Source organism: Echeneis naucrates, chromosome 19 (genome assembly GCF_900963305.1).
Source record: "Echeneis naucrates chromosome 19, fEcheNa1.1, whole genome shotgun sequence".
NCBI classification, from domain to species: Eukaryota; Metazoa; Chordata; class Actinopteri; order Carangiformes; family Echeneidae; genus Echeneis; species Echeneis naucrates.
In genome coordinates, this window is record NC_042529.1 from 11,050,270 (window position 1) to 11,070,292 (window position 20,023).

General features: G+C 42.3%; 2 protein-coding genes across 8 annotated transcripts in view; one reads left to right on the forward strand and one right to left on the reverse strand.

Moving 5' to 3' along the window:
- Positions 1–11,493, forward strand: part of LOC115060504 (cytohesin-3) — a 27,776-nt gene extending 16,283 nt beyond the window's left edge. Inside the window, exons 8-14 of one of the 2 annotated variants that reach the window (XM_029528433.1) lie at positions 1,686–1,834; positions 1,983–2,094; positions 2,225–2,227; positions 5,594–5,670; positions 7,038–7,109; positions 7,238–7,392; positions 9,427–11,493. In XM_029528433.1, the coding sequence (XP_029384293.1) occupies positions 1,686–1,834; positions 1,983–2,094; positions 2,225–2,227; positions 5,594–5,670; positions 7,038–7,109; positions 7,238–7,392; positions 9,427–9,499 (641 nt within the window). In that variant the 3' untranslated portion in view covers positions 9,500–11,493. The remainder of the gene's footprint in view (positions 1–1,685; positions 1,835–1,982; positions 2,095–2,224; positions 2,228–5,593; positions 5,671–7,037; positions 7,110–7,237; positions 7,393–9,426) is intronic. The other variant, XM_029528432.1, reaches the window with a different exon arrangement.
- Positions 9,576–20,023, reverse strand: part of usp42 (ubiquitin specific peptidase 42) — an 11,157-nt gene continuing 709 nt past the window's right edge. Inside the window, exons 1-19 of one of the 6 annotated variants that reach the window (XM_029528419.1) lie at positions 19,859–19,873; positions 19,565–19,671; positions 19,177–19,426; positions 18,386–18,592; positions 18,118–18,228; positions 17,827–17,926; positions 17,198–17,265; positions 17,004–17,074; positions 16,804–16,886; positions 16,584–16,695; positions 16,343–16,483; positions 15,795–15,895; positions 15,322–15,484; positions 14,514–15,215; positions 14,344–14,426; positions 13,109–14,194; positions 12,494–12,798; positions 12,330–12,395; positions 10,332–12,216 (exon numbers count right to left, since the gene is read on the reverse strand). In XM_029528419.1, the coding sequence (XP_029384279.1) occupies positions 12,334–12,395; positions 12,494–12,798; positions 13,109–14,194; positions 14,344–14,426; positions 14,514–15,215; positions 15,322–15,484; positions 15,795–15,895; positions 16,343–16,483; positions 16,584–16,695; positions 16,804–16,886; positions 17,004–17,074; positions 17,198–17,265; positions 17,827–17,926; positions 18,118–18,228; positions 18,386–18,592; positions 19,177–19,417 (3,636 nt within the window). In that variant the 5' untranslated portion in view covers positions 19,418–19,426; positions 19,565–19,671; positions 19,859–19,873 and the 3' untranslated portion in view covers positions 10,332–12,216; positions 12,330–12,333. Of the gene's footprint in view, positions 9,683–10,331; positions 12,217–12,329; positions 12,396–12,493; positions 12,799–13,108; positions 14,195–14,343; positions 14,427–14,513; positions 15,216–15,321; positions 15,485–15,794; positions 15,896–16,342; positions 16,484–16,583; positions 16,696–16,803; positions 16,887–17,003; positions 17,075–17,197; positions 17,266–17,826; positions 17,927–18,117; positions 18,229–18,385; positions 18,593–19,176; positions 19,427–19,564; positions 19,672–19,858; positions 19,874–20,023 lie in introns of those variants that run through there. The other 5 variants (XR_003842265.1, XM_029528420.1, XM_029528422.1 and 2 more) reach the window with 5 other exon arrangements.

A 20,023-nucleotide genomic window follows, 5' to 3' on the forward strand; every position in this document is an offset into this window, starting at 1 on the left:
TATTCATTCATTCATTTTACTTAACTTTTCAACCCATTTGTACATTGAATTTAGCTAATATCAGCAATGCATTATTTACTCCCAGCTGACTCAACATTCACTCTCATAAATGGTATTCAAATATTTATTTTTATTTTATTACTTTTAGCTCACAAGCTCATATATTTCTGGCCAACAGTTTCGTTTATATCTTATCCATTCACCCAAATTTTATAACGTCCACCTATCATAAAATTTTTTTTATTTGTCTTATTTCATATGAAGTTTTAAGGTTAAAGTTAATTTAATCTTTTCAGATTGCCCTTGTCTAAAGCATCTATGGTAGATACCCCTGGTCGGGAGCTGGGAGTCACTTTGTCAGTGTGAGCGATGTGTGAAATCCAAATCTGTCCACCATCACATGCCAGCAGAAATCCAGCCTGTGGGTCTATAATAGGATGACCTGTTTTATTTAATGCATTTGAATCATTAAACCGTAACAGTTACTGTAAGTAAGGTTCAATGAGGATTAGCCAGATTGTCGTTTCCAGTTCAGTGCAGCAGATGAGTTCAGAGTAAACAACCAGCAACAACGGGACATCCATTATTGAGGAAGACTCCACCTGGCTAAGTGATACATGTGTTGTGATAAACAAAACCATCCTCAACAGTTAGTAAATAATTAAAAGGGTTGTAGAGCAACCTATATAGACTACAAGCTATTAGACAAAATACAGTGTGTGTGTTTGTGTGTGTGTGTGTGTGTTCCTTTGAAGGTGAAGGGATGCTCCACATTTAGGTGCCCTTCAGGTACTGAATTAAGTTTAGGACATTTCTATGTTATCAAATTGCATGAAGATCGATGATGATTTGTGTGTTTTTCAGACACTGATTTAGGCTTTGTGGCCTCTTTTTTTCCACATACTTTGTGTGTGTGTTGCAGTTTAATTAAAAAATAAATGCTTCCTTTCTTCAGTCATCCGATAATCTGCACATCAGCATGCGTGTGTGTGTGTGTGTGTGTGTGTACAGGGCAGAGAATCAGTACAGGACCGCGTGTGGCAGGAACTGCAGACTGAGCCCATTAAAAACATAAAATGATCAGAGCTCTTTAATTATCAGGGTGTTGAGCAGCCTGCACTCATCAGTGCTTGTGCTTCCTCACCATCATCAGTTCTATCGATGCACTGGCTTTCCTCTTCGCCCATAGTGCACGCTGTGTGCCAAGCTCCTGTGTGTTTTTTCCTATAAAGATTGTGCGCTGGCAGACAATAAGCAGCACAGGACAGCCAGCACCAAAGTGTGTCAGTGTGAGGAGACAGACAGAGTGGAATGAATGATTCATTTTCAGGCACGAGTCCGAGCATTAACACACAGTAGAGAGATTGCAGACCTGCAGCTCCACTGCTCTGTCCTACAACACACACACATACACACGCAACTTTTCAAATGCAGTACAAATGTAAAATGACTGAAGAAATTGCCACATAATAGACTACAGGGTAAATATGTGCTTGTCTGTTATTACTTAACTTTGCAGTGTTCTTCATTGTATGTTTAATTTTTGCCATATGGCCAGAGATTTGGGAGATTTCGATCTACAGGTATATTCATAGAGAACATGTATTAATACTGGCAGTAATTGGGCCCCCGTGGCAGGATTTACACTTTCATAACCCACTTTTTTCTCTCCCTGCTGCTTCCAGATACCTGCTACGTATTGTCATTTGCCATCATCATGCTGAACACCAGCCTACACAACCCCAACGTCAGAGACAAGCCCCCCGTGGAGCGCTTCATCTCTATGAACAGAGGCATTAATGAAGGAGGAGATCTGCCAGAGGAGCTTCTCAGGGTTAGGATTTCTCTCCAGTTTATGTGTGTGTGCATTCATGTGTGATGACAGATCTCTGTGACCCTTCAGTCACACTCATTCCATATGACTGAGGTGTTCCCTGCGCTGTTTCCCCTTTTGATTAACAGCTTTCCTCCCCTGTCTGCAGAACCTTTACGACAGCATCAAAAATGAGCCCTTCAAAATCCCAGAGGATGATGGGAATGATCTAACCCACACATTCTTCAACCCCGACAGAGAAGGCTGGCTCTTAAAGCTTGGTATGTGCGTTCAGTGTTGCCAAAGTCTCCTTGTTTACATTGCTTTAAGTCAGGACGACCTCAGTATTTGATGAGCAGTTACCTGTGTTTCCCTGGCGAAGAGTGTGTGACCTGTATGTTTAGCTTTCAGGTGGTCATGTTGAAGGACAATAGATCTTGGGCAAGAACAAATATCCAAATAACTCACTTGATTTAGTGGAACATTATTTAATGAAATGATACAGTATAAGTGCTGACAGATATCATGAGCTGTTTTTTTGATTTGAAAGAAGTCATTGCAATCAATGCATTTGTTCACTAGGTCAAACTGCACCTGCAATTTTGATGAATTGTCATGTATGAGTTTGTGTTTCCTTGATTGGTGCTGGGTGACGTTGTCTTTGCGTTCCACAGTTCACTACATTCAAATACTGAGTGGATTTATGACACATCCTGGCATTTTAAATGGCTCTTTGTGTTTATTTTTCCACTGTGCTCACCAACTTGGGCCTCTACTGGCTGATTACGTACCATGCAGTTCATGAAACAGAGCTGACTCTCACCACCCACCATCAGCAGGAACATTTGGAAAATATGAACCTTTCCAGACTTGATGTTAACAGTGACACTAAACAGAACAACAGAAATAACTTTTCTGTCAGTTCATGATTTCAGTCCATCCTTGCCCAAGAAACACATCTGCACCGAAGATCTGTGATGATGTGATCTCTTTGTCTTTCATCTCATGACCTCTCCTCTTTGTTTTGTCTCATACTGTCCTGCTCCTTTTTCTGATTACAACCTGTCTCTCTCTCTTTTTCCTGCTCTCAGTCTCTCTGCCATGGTGAATTTGGTGCTTGCTGTCTGTCTGTGTCCTTGTGCTTTTTGTTCCTCGCTCCCTTTCTAACCTTTCACCCTGTCGCTCTGTGCTCTGTTCTTTCATTCTGTTCTGTGATGGCTGTACCTTCTTAAATCTCTGTATTAGGAGGTAGGTAACGCTCCTTCATCCATGGCAGCCATTATCTCCTTTGTACACTAGGCCTCTGAACATGCTAGCCACCTCATCTAATTGGTTTGTAGATCTAAGCTGTTACTGGGTAACTAAGTGATGGCTCTTTAAGGTGATTGTTTATCTCATTTAAAGGAAAGTCAAGCTGGAGGTCAATGATCTCTCTCATTCTGCATGGGGACTGGCTACATTCCTGTTGTGGCTCTGGAGGAGCCTGCATGATGCTTAGGGCTTGTCCTGTTGGTGCTAATTTAGCATAAAATGAAGCAATGTCTTAAAAAATACACCTCATGAAACCTTATACTCTATTTTAACCTTCCTTTTCACATACATTATACGTGTCAGAGCCATCCACAAATAAGCTGCGTGCTTTGTGCAGATAAAATTCAAATATAGTCCAATGATTTTTGGCCAAATACTGGAAGGACTTCTTGGTGATCCTGCACCGATATTTAGAGAGGTGCTAAAGTTCAACTTTGACTTTGTGTACAGCTGCTCACCCCTCAAGTTCAATTCACTGTTGAACTGTACTGCCCTTCTGTAGTAAAATTCACCAATGAGCACCTTTAAAGTTCACAAGTTCACAAAAGCTTTGTCTTCCTGTTCTCATAATAATAGCATAATTGTAGCATCATACAAATTGAACAGACATAAGTTAAGCTAATTCTTATTTACACAACAACAACACTTTAAGCACTAAAGGACTAAATCAAGACTCTTCTCAACAAAACTGCTGCAACTGTTTGGCTATTTCTCCCAATACCAGCAATGCATAGCTCTGAAGTGAGTGACTGAAACAGGTTCCCAGGGGTCAGATGAACAGGTCCCCTCATGCTTTGCACCAGTGGACTCTGCCCTGCGCGTCATGCAGCTCCTGTGTATCTATCCGTCAGAACACGCAGTCATGCTCGAGCTTCAGTGAATGGGCTGCTTGAATCTGCACTGTGGGAATGCATACGGGCCGCTGCGTGACCGCTCATGCAGTGGAATAAAGGAGACCCCTTGCCCCCTTTTCATTTTTGCCCCTCTGTTCCTGCCCCCCAGGCCTCCATACCTCCCACCACTGCTTCACAGATCCCCCTCTCTCTGTCTCTTTTGCACTCTGTCCCACTAGCTGCACTTGCCAGATCATTTTAGATTTTCCCCATTAGTGAATTCCACTTTACTAATTTTAGCACCACCGGAGGAGTCCCTGCTTAATGATGGGAAGACTCTCAATATGACATAAAGCCGCACTGCTGAGGTTGTGAGGCTCCGCAAGCTCTCATAAGAACTCCTCTGTTAACTAAAACTGAGCCCACCACTATGCCTGAATCCATCATCATTGAACTCGATAATAAAACTCTGTCGTTTTACATTATATTTCAGAGTATCTACAAGCTGGGGAGTGTCCCAAAGACACAGAGCACTCTGTTAGTCCAGTTTTCCTGTTGTAAGAAAATGGTTAAGCCGTGTTCTGACACAAAGACAGCTCTAGAAAGTTGCAGCATGTAAATTGACTGATGTATCGTCTAATCTAGATTTATATCGGATATATGACCAATCAGTTTAAAATACTGTGAGAACTTATTTTACATGGGCAATATCTTTATCAGGTCTAAGAATCATAAAAATAGACAATATGAGACTACTCCCTCACATTTGTTTGTAATTTTGAACCTTCCCACATTTATTTTAATCCGCTCTATAAACAAAACAGCTGAATGATAAATCTGCATCAAGGCCCTGCAGTGGATCTCTGTTACAAATGTCAGGTTTAGAGGATGAAATGAAACACATGTCTGAAGGGGATAAAGAGCTCTCCAGGCCGCCTTATGGTTGACTGTAGCAGAAGAAAACGTATTCCCACATTTACCCAACATAAATAATCTATATTTTTCATGCTTGTTTCAGTTGCGTGAGTAACATGCAGTAGCTGCACGGTAAAGTAAATGTTGCTCATGAATAATACACCATGGATGTTGGATTTGACCATATAGCAGTATAGAAAATAAAATCGGGGTCACATGCACATTACATATTGATTACATCAGTAACGGCAGCTTCCTGCTTGTTCTGTGAAGTCAGCAAACATGTTATTATAGTGCACATACTGCAGACTGTACATTGACATCAGCCACATTATGTTTTTTTGATTACATAGGTAGATTTCAGATTGTCTAATAAACAGAAAATACAATAATCCCAATAATCCACTTATAAAGTATGATCAAGGCAGATGGAGAGTTTTGGTTTCTTACAAAGAAATCTCTCCAGATTATTCCTACGGTGTTTGACTAGAGCCCTCCCCCCACTGCTTGCCTGCAGAGCCCTCAGGGAGTGATCCCTGGGGACTGGGAGCGGTTGGTGGAGGAGTAGCCAGCCTCTGATTGAGCCTCATAATGCAGAGACACGTTTATCTGAACCAGATGTGGCACGTGGACCTGAGATCTCCCGCAGGTTAGCCGTTATGAGCACAAACACTGTCACCTCTTTCGTTTGAAATCAACCGCTGTGTGTTTCTTTCCGCAGGCGGTCGGGTGAAAACGTGGAAGAGGAGGTGGTTCATTCTGACCGACAACTGCCTCTATTACTTTGAGTACACAACAGTAAGTAGGCAGATGTGTGTTTGTGCTACAGAACAAACTGCACCACATGGACATGGCAACTACTTTGAGAGTCAGTTGTGAGTGCAGAATGAAACTCATGCATTTACCTGCGTAACTAAAAAAGAAAAAAAAATGTGGAGAGGATTTTATATTTTGTTAAACGTCTAGCCACTTTTATGACCCTTAATTGTGACTTCCTGGAGTTGCTTGTCAGAAACTCAAAGAAGTCATTCACATCTGGCCAACATGAATTCTACTCATAGTCCCAACCAAGTGGCAGCTTCCTCAGCTGAAAAATGAGCATTGCTGGCTCCAAAAGTGAGTCAATTCATTTCCACGTTAAACAGACTCAAGCGAGGTCAGACAAGATGCTGATGGCAGAACAGCCCACTTACCCTCAAAACAGCTCCTTGCAAACTTATGGGTGACGTCAATAAGGTTAGTCTGTTGTTACGGAAATTTGCGCAAGACAGATAGTTAGTAACTAGTATACAGACATGATGACACACGCACACACACACACACACACACACACACACACATACACACACTAAGAGGCAGAGGTCTTTTCCCTCCAGCTCTGCTCTTTAACAGATGTAGCCCCTTTGACCTAAATGAACCTCACTCCAGAAATTAACATGAGTGAAGCATCATGGGAAACATCTGCAAAGTCTGAGGCACACATCTGGCCCCCACCGCGCTGTAAGCCAAGCTCCTCCCCCAACCCACCGAGAGTCACCCCACGCTTCACCCCAGCAACCCAGCAGCCCAAATTCTGGGAACACACCCCCTCCCCAGACACACACACGTGCCAGCTGTGAGCAGCCGTCCCCATTTCCTTCCCCTGCTGTGCCCCCTCGTTAGTAGAAAGATGACAAGCTGGACAAGGGGCTGTTCCTCAAGGTCCCCAGTATAGCACACACACACACACACACATACACAAAGATGCTTCACATGTGGCCCTGCAGACACAATAGCAGTCGCTGGAGGATGGAGAGTGTTAGGTTACGTCTCCCTCGGGTGCTGTCCCCTACGTGACCAGGATGAATGAAAACCTCCAGTGTGTTTTAATCACCACGTTGACTTGTTTTACTTCAAGCTGTCAGACTCAATATAATGTAAAGATAATAATTCAAATACATGCTAGCCTGCTGCAGAGGAATCTGAAGGTGCCACATATCGCAGCAAGAAGACATTCAGATTTTATATGATATTTTCATTTTTTTGTGTGTAGCTTGAAATTGCTTAAAAAAAAAAAAAAAAAGAAGCTCACCACTGTGGATGGAGTCCTTGTTCTCATGTACATGGAGAGTTTTGCATGCAGAACGAGTGGTGTGTTGATGCTAGTTGCATGTGTGTGTCTCCAGGATAAAGAGCCTCGTGGAATTATTCCTCTGGAGAACCTGAGTATCAGAGAGGTGGACGAGCCCAGGAAACCTGTAAGAAGCGACCCCAGACACAGATCACAAAACAACAACAAAACAACAAGCAAACTTTATTTTTTCTCAGAGGTGGTATATTTTCTTCACCCTTCATATCATTTGTTTGCCGTCTCATTTCTTCCCAGAACTGTTTTGAGCTCTACAATCCCAACCACAAAGGTCAGGTGATCAAGGCCTGCAAGACGGAGGCAGACGGGCGGGTGGTTGAGGGCAACCACGTGGTGTACAGGATATCAGCGCCCACGCCAGAGGAGAAGGAGGAGTGGATGAAATCCATCAAGTAAGAGGCAGCAAATAAGTGTGGCTCCATTTTCACTGACAGGGCACTTAGCCAACACTGGGCTGCTCCCATGTGGGCCTTTCTCATGTCTGACCTTGACTTCAAGAAACCTCCAAACACACGCAGAGCTGAGAGCTTAATCGTAGATGTGCACACCAGCACAAATACACACACACATGCTGGTGACTAAATGTGTCTTTGTCTCTCAAACTTCTACATAGATAACGCTCAGAGGCGATTTCTGCTCTGCTGGATAAGCTCACTTCCTGTTGAGTAGCATTCAGCGAAGAAACAGACACCTCCTCCGTGCACTATACCTTACTGCACGCTCAGGAGCGTTTTGGCAGCTTTTAAAGCCCATTTTTTACATCCTAATGCCACCTTGTTAAAAAGTGAGGAGAGCGGAGGTGCAGCAGTGAGTTGGAGCCAGTGGATAATTCATCAGCTGGTTATCATCCACTCAGCTGCACCTTCACTGGCCTAAATGATCAATATCAGAGGAAAAATCATATTACACAGTCTGCCCATGCTCTAATGATATTAGAAGACCACTTAGCATTGACAGAAGTGCATCCATGAAATGAAAGTGACAGGTTGTTACTGCAGCCTTGTTCAGGTGGCACTGCTTTGTGTCAGGTAACGTGATTGCAATGAAGAGAGAGCTGCTCGTTTTTCCGTTGACCTTTAGATGACACTAGATTACTGTTTCCACATTCCTGTTGCAGGCCTCAGAGCTTTTGGTGGAAAAGCAGGAGCGCTGCGTGTTGCGCATTGTACGGTAAAGCCTCTGCCTGTTGTTGGAGAGATAAAGATCACAGGTTGGACTCAGCAGCACAGACTCAATTGCACTCTGACTTGACTCAGCTGCTGCGGCGGCAGACTGTTCTGCGGTCAGCAGATTCACTCACACATTAAACCCACACTTGACTCATCTGCACGGGTGGAAACGGCTGTAACCAGTCTGTGTACACACATATAAACACGTACAGGACTGGCCCGCTTGGCTGCTGTGAAGGACGTGGATTACTCAGCGTTATTCTCTTTAGTGGATTCAGTCATTAGTCATCTTTAGTTTGACACTGATGACACACATCACACAGTAGCAACATTTCAAAGCACCTAAAACCCAAATTTAACAACAATTAATCAAACATCTGTGATGTCAGGTGTCAATCTGCTGAAGAGCCAGATAAGAGTTAGTGGAAACCAAAACAAAATTAAAAGGACAGTCAATATTCTACTTAATATTCATTATGAAGTCACAAAACCCATTTTAAATTGTTAAATTAATTATTTCTTTATAACAGAGCATAAAGTTAAAAGGCAGAAATATTCCAGCGTGTCTGTGGCTCCTTTTCTTTTTAGCAAATACTCAGCTTCCCTGTGATCAAAGTCCACAATCTTCACTAAGAGAGTCTTGTGTTGATCAGACATTTTCGTGAATCCGCCTTAATAAGCAGGCAAAGGGAGGAACAGTTACACAGACACGTTGGAAACCTCACCCTATGAATCAGGAACAGCACTGTGGTCATCAGGCATTGTTGTACTTGAATGGGGATAGTTGATGACAGCTGCATTTGAATGCTGGGGGCACTTTGTTGTCTTGAAGATGATACAAATGATGTTGAGATATTAATGGCACAGCAAGTGGAGTTTGAGTAAAGAACAGACTCTGAAAGTGAAGGAAGTCAGTGTAAACTTCAGGTTTTGATTTTGATCAGTCAGAATCAGAGCAAAGGGTTTTTCTTTTTCTGAACCCTCCAGAAGCCAGTACAGGCATGTAATTTGTTTTGGGAGGGATGCACTGACTGTTAGCAACAAGACAGATTAGGGTCAGGTTAGTATACAGAGAAGAAAATGAATCCATCCCAAAATAGTCCAGAACACTCCAAAAATCACAGTGATCCTGTGAATGTTGTTTTCTGCCAGCTCTACAGTGGAGCTGAGGACGTATCAGTCCAACAAATCCACAGTCCTAAAATCAGAGTCAAGCGTGTGTGTAGGACTGATGTCCTTTGTGTCTTCTCTTCACAGAGCCAGCATCAGCAGGGATCCTTTCTATGACATGCTGGCCACCAGGAAGCGGAGGATAGCAAATAAGAAATGATGATCTTCATCCACCTCTGCATCGCCACTGTTTCTGTGACCAGCAGAGTCCTTGTGAGTGTGTGAGCGTGTGTGTGTGTGTGTGTGCGCGCGCTACAGTGGTTATAAAGGACTCCCAGTTGCTATTTCAGGGCCAGAGGACAGGTGGAGTTTTTCAGTCTGAGCAGGTGAAGTTTATTTCCGCCTGGAGATAAAGGAGACAGATGTGAATGAGCTCTTATTTTGGCTGGTGCAGCGTTTTCACCCTGGGACGAAACAGCATCAAAGGAACTGCACCATGTTGACCTAACTGGATATGAATGGGCAGCAGGATAAAGACTGGCATGAACCATAACTCGCTGTGGCGTTATCGCCGCCTGCTGGATGAGGGAGGGATCACGTCCCCTGCACTGCCAAACAGATTAGAGGATTTGCACCCTGAACTGCCCTGATGTTGTGGATTTCCTTTCCTCTGCTCTCAGCCAGATGCCAGTCAACATTTCATCTTCACCTCACATGTCCTCGCCCACACCAACGATGTTTTACAACATCCTCTGATGACAGGAAGCCTCAAACTTTAAATCAGCTGGTCTGATTGTCAGCCCTCAAATGACTTATCTGTATATGCAAACACCGATTTAGTCAATCCTAGTCTCTTTTTTTAAAATATATTTGCAGTGCGCCCCCTGACTTCTTTGAAAACAGAGGCATACAGTTCAGGGAGGAACAGCTGACAGAGTGGAATGACCCTTTTAAGTGGCCACAATTTGAAAAAGCTATAATGCATCAGTTATGAATTCTGTTGGGTTATGTATTGAATATCCACCCCTGTGATCAAGTTCATTTCCTTTGTATTTATTTTCCTTATTGTTTAACAAGAGGCACCCCCCCCCTCCACTCAGACTTACATTATGCATGTGTAGTATATAAATGTACATACTGGTTTTTTGTTCTTTGTCGTGTTTATGTGGCATGGAAATCATAAAGGTCAGAGTCTTTACCCAATCACATTTTCAGTTGACCAGCTAGAAGTTTACAGTTATGGAGGAGGGACTGTGTGCAGAGCAGTGAAACCTCCTCACTCTTATTACTAAAGATCAGATAATACATGATGTTATCAAAGAATAAGTCAGAATGCTGAGGAAGCATTGCAAACAAGCGGGTATTAAAACACCCTCATCTCCAATCATGTGAATGCACCCCCTCCCAGACTGATCAAACCAACCCAACGCTTTTATGTTTCAACATAGTTTGATGTTGGTTTGGGAAAACTGGACCTGAATACTTTGAATAAAAATACATGCTGATCAGAAAACAGCTCTGTGAATTCAGTGACACACAATCAACTCAACAGAACTTACCAGCTCTTTGGTGATTTCAAACAGATTACATGACAGCAAGCGGAACTGCCTGGATGATCCTGACCAACAGAGATGTGACGAGTGTGGCCAGCCTCCATCCACACTGACTAACCACACAGTGGAGGCAGACAGGAGCTTTTCCAAAACTCCCTGGTAATTCTCAATCAGAATTATTCATCCATTTCAATGCAAAGTATAAACAACGTAAAAGACGAAGAACAGATTACCATTTATGACATTAACAAATGTATTTTAAGGCTTTTACCTCATACAATGTATAAATTCTGACATGCTAAACTAAAAGGTATAACAGCAGTTTTCCCAACATCAGTCTAAAAGTGAAACAAAAACAAACACAAAAGCTAACTATACCCATTATTGTCTGTTGTCCAAAGAATATGGTCAATATTAACAGATTTTTCTAAAAACAAACCAAAACAACGTAACGTCTACTGATAATCCTGATACAGGATTTTATGTATAAAAATAACTGATAGTACAGTTCAAAATTAAATTCACAGTATTTTTTTATGATGCTAGAAGACACAAACTGTAGTTTTTCATTAAAAAGCAAACACAAATGGTCCACAGCTATGATAGCAAATTTGATGTTTTTCTTTTTGAACATTTAAAAAGAAAGAATGTGTGAGATGAGAGAGTGCCAGGATTGAGAGGAAGAACCTCCGCAACGTGTGAAAAAGTTTAAAAACCACAAAGAGTGAATCTTAGGCTTCGGAGCAAAAAGGGAAACACAATAAAAAAAAATAAAAAAAAAGTAGCTGGGAATTGTCCTCAAGTCTGTCCAGGGTTAACGTGGAGGTATCAGTCAGTGAAGCCTTGTTCCCAGCACTGCACTGGTCTGCCAAATCCATACAGATCTCTCTCTTTCAGGTTGTCTGCTCCCAGTGGGATCAAAGAAAATGAAAAAATGAAGGGAAAAAAAAAAGCTAAATATTTCCAGCTCTGTAGATATGGTGACATCTTAAACTTGCAGTCAATATGATGTCTTTCAGTTCTTGGAGGCAATTTCCCTTTTGTTTCATTCTCTATTGAAGCATGTGGATATCTGTAATGGATGTTAACAAGTTTTCAAGTCCTGAGTTCCACTGAGCAGCAGCTGAGATGTTTAAGCTCCAGGCTTTGTTTCTGTTCATACAAGTATATATTAATATTTGTCATCATAAATGTTCAACAAGGTGAGTTTTAGTTTTTAACCATAGTCGGCGGCAAATAAATCTATGCCTTAAAAAAAAGACTTCACGTCATTTTAAAACACTTCTGTTGTGGTAAAAATACAATATATTCCCGATGAAGAAGCACCGTGTCAAAAAGATGTTGATGTCATTCCTCTGCTGTTGTTAAAATGGTCTTGATGTATCTGAAACAAGGAACAAGAGGCATTCTTCATTTGTGTTGAGACTTCCTCCTGTTCAATAGCACTGACAGCATTTCAGCACACTGTGATGATCATTGAAAACAATGCCCACTCACCGAGTCAGTGATTCACGCCAATGGAGATTACGTGGGAATCGCCGTTCGTCCGGCTGTAGCCATTTCCTACAAAACAGCATCAATGCTTTAAACTGACGAGCTCTGCGGCAGCAGTGAATTCCGCATCATAGTGATGGACACTGAATGGGGAAAATCCGTAATACCTGCATGTCCGTTTAGATGGCGGTGAGCTGAACCGTTGGTGGGTGAGTTGTGATGTGAGGGGGGTAGATGGTCACTGCTGCCATCAGGGTGGTCTGTGCGCCGACGTTTTTCGGGTAAACAGCCATTGTCGTATTTAGTGTCCTTGATGTTGTGGCGGCGCTTGCGGTTCTCACTTTCCTCGCTGCTTCTGTTCTTGTGGCTCTGTGTGGCTCCCGGGCTCTTGCCCTCACTGTCCCGGTGTCTCCTGCTCTTCTTTTTCTTCTTCTTCATTTCATTTCCTCGGTCTGAATCCATGTCAGAACTTCTAGTGGAAGACACACAACACAACATGATCATTATTAATCTGCTTAAATTTAGAAATGACTGATACTCATGGACTTCATCAGCTCATAATGCAAGTCATGTAGCCATTAAATATCAAAACAAAATTTAAACACATTAGAAAAAGAAAAAAGAAAAGCCACCCCAACAACAGAATGTGAGGTGAAATCGTCAAAAGGTCTTCCTTCTCAGTCCAAAACTCTTCTATGACAGAGAAAGGCATGAACACCTTACTGTTGAGAAGCTGAAACACTTTCACACTTCAAAAATTGATTATCACTAGCATCACTCACCCGCTCTCACGGTGTCTCTCTTTATCTTTTGACTTCTTCTTTTTCTTGCTCTTTTTGTGTTTTCTAGAGTGAAAGGCCTCAGAGTTGTCATCTCTCTCCTTGCTCAGATAATCAAGAGTCCTCTTGGGATTTTCATTCTCCCTGTTTGGAGCCGATCTGGAGATGGAGGGAGGAGCCTGAGGGGGCAAGCCCTTGGGCTTTGAGGATGTTTCTGTTGCTGTGGTGGACAAGGAAGTCTCCTCTTTTGAAGAGTAATAGTTCCTCTCCCTGCCGTTGCTCTTGTCCTTTGTGACCCTGGATTCTCGACTCTCTTGTTTCCACCTTCTGCGGCTGATAGAGTCATTGTTGTATGTAGAACCATGTCCCCTCCGCTCAGAGTCCCGGTCCTCTCTGGATCTGGGGTATTGGTTAGAGTACCTGTTACGATCACGCTCCCTTGGGTGAGGGACAGGTCGCTCGGAATCCCGTTCTCTGTAGTATCGATTATGAGGATGCAAGCGGTCCCTGTACGAGTGACGATTGCGGTGGTATTCTCTGTAGTCACGTCTGTACCTACGATGATCACCGTCACTTTCGCGCTCCTGACTCCTGTCCCTGTAGTGTCTTTCTCTCTCTCTGCTCCAGTCAGAGTGCACTCTGTCTCTCTCCCCTTCTCGGGTGGATCGTTTTTCATTGCCTTTAGAGCTGGGCTTGTACTGATTCTGCTCCTTAGCAACTGTACGTCCTTCAGTCCCTGCTGACGGTCCATTGCTCTGTGGTAGATCCTTGGCTTCAGCCAACTTCTGTGAAGCATCAGATGTCCCACTGGTGTTCTGGGAGCAGTCCGGGAGGGTGGATAAGGCTGCAGGGTTGCCATCATATGCAGAAGAGGAAGCAGATTCTCTACATCTTACAGAATGAGTCTTTGTAGCAGCAGATGAGGGGGGTGTATTGACAGCAGAGAGTGCTGTACTCTGAAATGGGGGTTCAGATACAGTTTTAGCCCTTGTATGAGAAATGGGGAGGTTCTTGCTTTCACCGTCTGAAGGACTGATGCTCTGAGAGGAAGTGGACTGTTGGGATGAGCTTGAATCATATGCTTCTTTGCTGAAAACACAAAAACAGACAAGCGGATCGTTTTACTTTAAAATTTAAAATGTATATTTACACTGAAGCCTTAGATTAGATTCCTACTTCTCATATTTGCTTGGCATATGCTCAGTTTTTTCCCCTCTCATTGTTAGAAACCCCCTTACCTTGGTTGATCATGGTCACCATCCTGTCCATTAGCAAAAATGGTAGCAAAAGAGGACAAATTTCCCAGATTACTACCAGAGGTCTGAAAGGTGCAAACATTATGTCATTACTCATTATAAATGACTGTGCAAAGAAGAAATATTTTACAAAGAGATAGAAAAATACTAACCATATAATTTACCTTTTCAGAGTTGTTATGCCCATTGACTTTGTGTTGTCCATAATTATGTCCATTTTGGCCTGGTTTAGAAACGCCATAGGTTGAACCATTCAATCCGTTACTGTTGTGATGTACTCCTGACTCTCCATTTGTGGCTTGAGGAGAATTATCAAAGATATCACCTGCTGTGTTGTTTCCATTAAGATGAGACTTGGCTAAGCAGCCATTATCCAGGGTGCCACAATTCTCCTGATCCGATTCCTCTGAAGACTCATGGCCGTACGGTACCAGGAACGATGCTCCATTGCCTCCGGTGTGGTGATCACCATTACTGCAAGATGTTCCGTTAACATGGTTAAGCTGACGTGGAACAAAGCGAACGTCTGAGTGGACATCTGAGGTAGACTGTGAAGAGGATAAAGAGCTGGAGGAGGAGCTGCTACTGGCAGAGGATGGCTGGCTGCAAGAGGAGGAGGAGGAGGAGGAGGAAGAAGAGGACGGGCGATTCTGTTTGCCTTGTCCAATGAAGAATGAAAGTTTCTGCCGTTTGTCATGGTCTGGAATCATTGTGGGCCGGCTGATCGAGTGGGAGATGGAGGAGGAAGAGGCCAGCCCATGGCTAGGTTTTCCCATAACACTGCTGCTGGTGCTGGGCTTGGAGCTTGTGGGATAGTCCCTCAGAGATCCATTCCCATTGACGTAGAGTCCGCTCTGATGAGAAAACAAGGACACAAAAACCAGTCAAATCCTGGCCACGTACTTAAGACTAATAACATATAGATACTCTGAAAGTTAGATGAAAGCATGTCCGCAGTACCTTAGTCATATGTGGGGGCAGCTGGGGACCTATGAAGCCAATGTTGTTGTGGTGGACAGTGGTGTTGATGCGTGGTATCACCACAGGTCGTGGAGACGACTGACCAGGGATTCCTGGATTATGGCTCATATGACTGTAGTCCCCTTTTTTCATATCATTGGATCTGATGGTACATAATAGAGGCACATCAACAGTGGAAAACACTAACACAGCTAAGCCTCTTGTCAAGAGCTGGAACTTTTTACTCAAGGAAGAAGAAGAAAAAAAAAATTACCAGTGTGCTGAATGCAGTGTAAAGCAGCATTAAAGGCTACATCAATTTTATATGAAATTATGTTAACGTGCTATTTTACAAGAATATTAGAAAGCAAACTGAGTGAGACCAGTTAACAATGCTGTAAAGAGTTTCTTTGACTGTATTTCTCTAAGATCTTACACTCGTAAGTTAAATAATACAATCATAGTTTACTTACTTGATGTAGAAAAGGACATAGGCCTGCTGGTTGAGAACAGACCTGATGTCACTGACAGACACAGAGGAGTCGTTCATTTGATACCACTGGCCGTTGCTTCCCTGTGAGGCCAAAAAAAAAAAAAAAAAAAAGTTGGCTGATTGACACTGCAGATTTATCTGTCTTACATTGCAAATATTTACTGTCTCCAATTTTTCAATGTGATTTGTTATAATGAATGTTTAACTGTTGAGTAGGAACCATTTTAACACTTTCAGATAGATACCACCATACAAAGGTTATATATATATATATATATATATATATAAAAAAAACCTTTGTATGTATACAATGCCATATTGCTGAAATGTGGTCTGAAGCGACAATCCAGAATCTCTGTATTTTCCCAGTAGAGACCTAAATCTGTCTCAGCCTGGGTTTTGGAAGAACTCTGCTTTGGATTCTGATAAAGTGAGTTGTTGATAGTGTTGTAGAGATAAATATGCCCATGTGCACTTGGCAACAACAGGCATTTGGATTAGAACAGTGATCTGTAGCAGTGCCAGTACCTTAATATAGCAGAAATAGTGTCCAGCATGACAGCTGAATCCAGAGTGGACCAGCACGGCATACAGCCCGTATATCTGGGAGTCTCCCTGGGACTGAGACATGAAGGGCCGCAAGTCCAGGTATTCTGTATATTTCACATCCTATTGACCACAGAACATCTGATTAATACCAAACCACAATTAATACATCACTTACCCATCTATGGGTATATTATGGCTCTGATACACACTGTCAGGGTACCTTTGTAATTTTGCCTCCGCTGAAGTTTGCAAAGCGTTTGAGTGAAAGTGTGAGCACATTAGAGCTGCGGTGGATGGTAAATCTCTTTGAGGCTGTGACCATTTTTTTGCACCTAAGCAGGAGAAACATTTACTGGTTAGTCAACAAATGAACATATACATGAACAAACAAATACACTTTGCATCTTTCCTAAATTCCTTTTGTTAATCCAATAACTTACTTGGTGCACTTGTAGGCGTTCTCTCCATCCAGCTGCTCTGGCTTAACAAACTGCTCCAGAGCCTTGGAGACACTGGGAGCAGTCTGCACAGAAAGAAACATAGATTTCGAGTTCAGGTACTGTTAAAGATCTGTGATTAAACCTGAATTAATTGATTTAATAGACATTTGACTAAAACAAAAGATATCAACTTAATTTACCTTAATTTCCAGAGTAATATCCAAAAAAGGGTCAAATGTGTCTGAGACTGCTTTGCAGTTTAAACATTTAACTGGAAAAGACAGGTCAGTGCTATTAGAGTTATTCGGGAAGTTGTATATACATACATAATATATAAACATTAGGTCAGATTGAAGACCCAAATCAAGACAACAAATCAACATTGATAACTTACCTCTGGACCTTAGATACCCGCCAAATACTTGATGGATGAACGTGGTTGCCTGTGTTTGCCTGTCCAATCTGTCACAAAGATAAATATGATGAGGAACAAAAAGAAACTATAAAAGGTATTGACATAATTTACTGTCAGGCCTATTAATCAAATACATAAACTAATATTTTCTGGGTACACTGGTAAAAGGGGGTCAAAACACCCTATTTGGCACTGTCTGGATTTGCACAAGTTAGGAAATACTAGAGCACAAAAAGCATGAATTAGAACAGGGGGAATGAGAGCAAGAGTTGGTAGTTAAGTCACTGAAAAAGACATTATTAGCAGTAAATATATCAAATAGGTCCTGCCATAACTTTAGTTAAAAATACATGCAGGCCAATGGCTCTACACTGATCTCATACATATCAGCAGTAATTTTATGGAGGGATCTCTCCTGAGAGGTCTCTGCTGAAAGTTCTGAGAATAAACAAAATACCCAGATTCAAATTTCTTTCTAACATTTGACTTCAGTTTGTCACTTCTATTAAAATGTAAATATCCAGTAACGAGCTGATGCCTTTCAAAGTAAATATGCCATTGTATGCTATCTATTCATTATTCCATGCACACTTTAGGATGAAACTTACTTGGTTCCAGGTAAACAGGACTTTTGCATAGCATCCACTGTGTACCGCAGGAACTCATGGGCATCCTCTTGGCTTCCATAGCGGAAGTGCTTTGCTATCCCTACAGAGGAAAAGCACAAAGGGAAGACATAAGTCATTATGAAAGATTTCTAACTCTTAACTCTCACTGAAAAGTTTCCCTCCAAAATAAAAAGGTAAACAGCCACACAGCGCCTCCTGTCATTCATTTTTGGTAAGTATTTTACAGAAGGCCACAACTTCAGTGTTCTAACATTATGGACATTAACTTACTTTTGAGCTCATTGAGCACACCAATGGGCTTAATAACATTCCCAGAGTTGGCAAAAACCTGAATGATGTGGTTTTGCATGGTGCACATCATACAGAACCCCGGCTCGTGACCTGTGGAAGACACAGATGCACAAAAACACTGACGAGTAAGACGCGATTCAAGCAAGAAAAGTAGCTCATTGAGACGCACTAATAAATCAGTTCTGTGCCTGTAAAATTAAGAGCTTTGGTGCAAAGGTGCATTATGACAAACTGAACATTAACTCACATGTTTTAGAGTGCTCCCGTGTCAGCATGTAGTTGGCAAATGGAGGAGTGTAGGTGAGACACTGCAGAGCTGAATTCAGGAAGCAGGTGTTCCCCATGTTCTGCAAACCTGCTCCAATGCGGTGAACTTGGGTCCACTTCAGGTTAAGCCGCTCTGGAGGGAACAGGACCTTCTGGGGCAAGTCAATGCCATCACCGCCGCTTATCACTGGACACAGAAATGCAACATCATTGCTAAAATTAGTCGATGTATAAGTCAGGTCCAGTACATCAACAAGTATCCATGTGTGTGCTATGTTGTTTGTGTAAGTCCAAATCTACACATGGTAAATGAAAATTACGACAATACAGTCATACATATCACTCTAATCGGTTATCTAATCGGATTAAAGATACTAAGTAAGACTTCAAAAAAGTGTCAGATGAAAAAAAACAAAACAATAATACATAGTTTACTTTCTCTTGTTTTTCCCAAAACCAGTCAGGCTGCTGCTCTTTATATCCAAACACCAATTGCGTCATGAGCTAAAATGATTGATCATGCTCCCACCTTAAAACTAGCTTAGTTATATAACTGGATGAATGAAGATAGAGAAGCAGCACCGCAACATCCACATAACTGGTTGTGTCACATACTAATACAGAAACAATGGAATACATATCAGAAAGGCATGTTTTTTTTGTGTTTCTTTTTACAAAATCATGTGCATAACAGCCTTTCCAGTATGAGCAACTAAATAATGACTACTGACATTAGTCTTAAAAAGATGCAGAATTGTTGCTTGCTCTTGCCTTGCTCCTTGGGCCGATCCACAGAGGTGGGTGTACTGTTGTAGACAGCAGCTCCAGGTGTCGGGCCCAGGCAACCCCCTGGAGCCTTCAGCCTAGGAGAGTCACTGGGCATGGTAGGGCCCACCGCCCAGCTGCTGGAACAGCTGCCGTCCATCCCCACGTCTCCACTGGTGAAGGGGGATCGCTTACACCGGACTGACTCGTGGTCAGATTTTTCTGAAGATCTGTCAACTATGGTCATTGTTCATTGCTGTGTGAGGGGCAGAAAGAGAGTGGTACAACTTCAGAAATAGTAGGAAATGTAAATAACTTAATTTGTTTTTCATTTATGATATGCTTTTACATATAGAAGCATGTAGGGGACATACGGTTTTCTTAACTTATTTACCTGATTGATGACACATGATAGATTGCCAAGCTTTCACCAGGTTGACTGATCAATCGCTCTCACGTTCATCCATTACCTTAAACTATGAATCTGTCATGCAGTGTCGCCTCGTATCGAAAACGAAATTACATTAAGCTCAGTGACAGGCATTCATGGTGCCTTATAAGGTTTAATTTGTCTACAAAACAACGTCCGAAAACACTTGTAGGATATTCTTTTCTATATGAATGTACTCGCTGGACATTTTTGAAGATTTATGAAGCTTTAAGTTGAAATTAGTTAACAAAAACTTACGAGGTCCGTGTTTTTGCTTCAGAAACGCAACCGAGGAAATGTCCTGGTCGGAAGCACGTTTAAACCAGCAGCTGTTCCCTCCCACCTGCTCGAGCAGGCTGGCTCACATTGGCTAACAGACGGCTGCTAGGCCTTTACCACGCAGCGCCGCTAAGGTTCAATAAT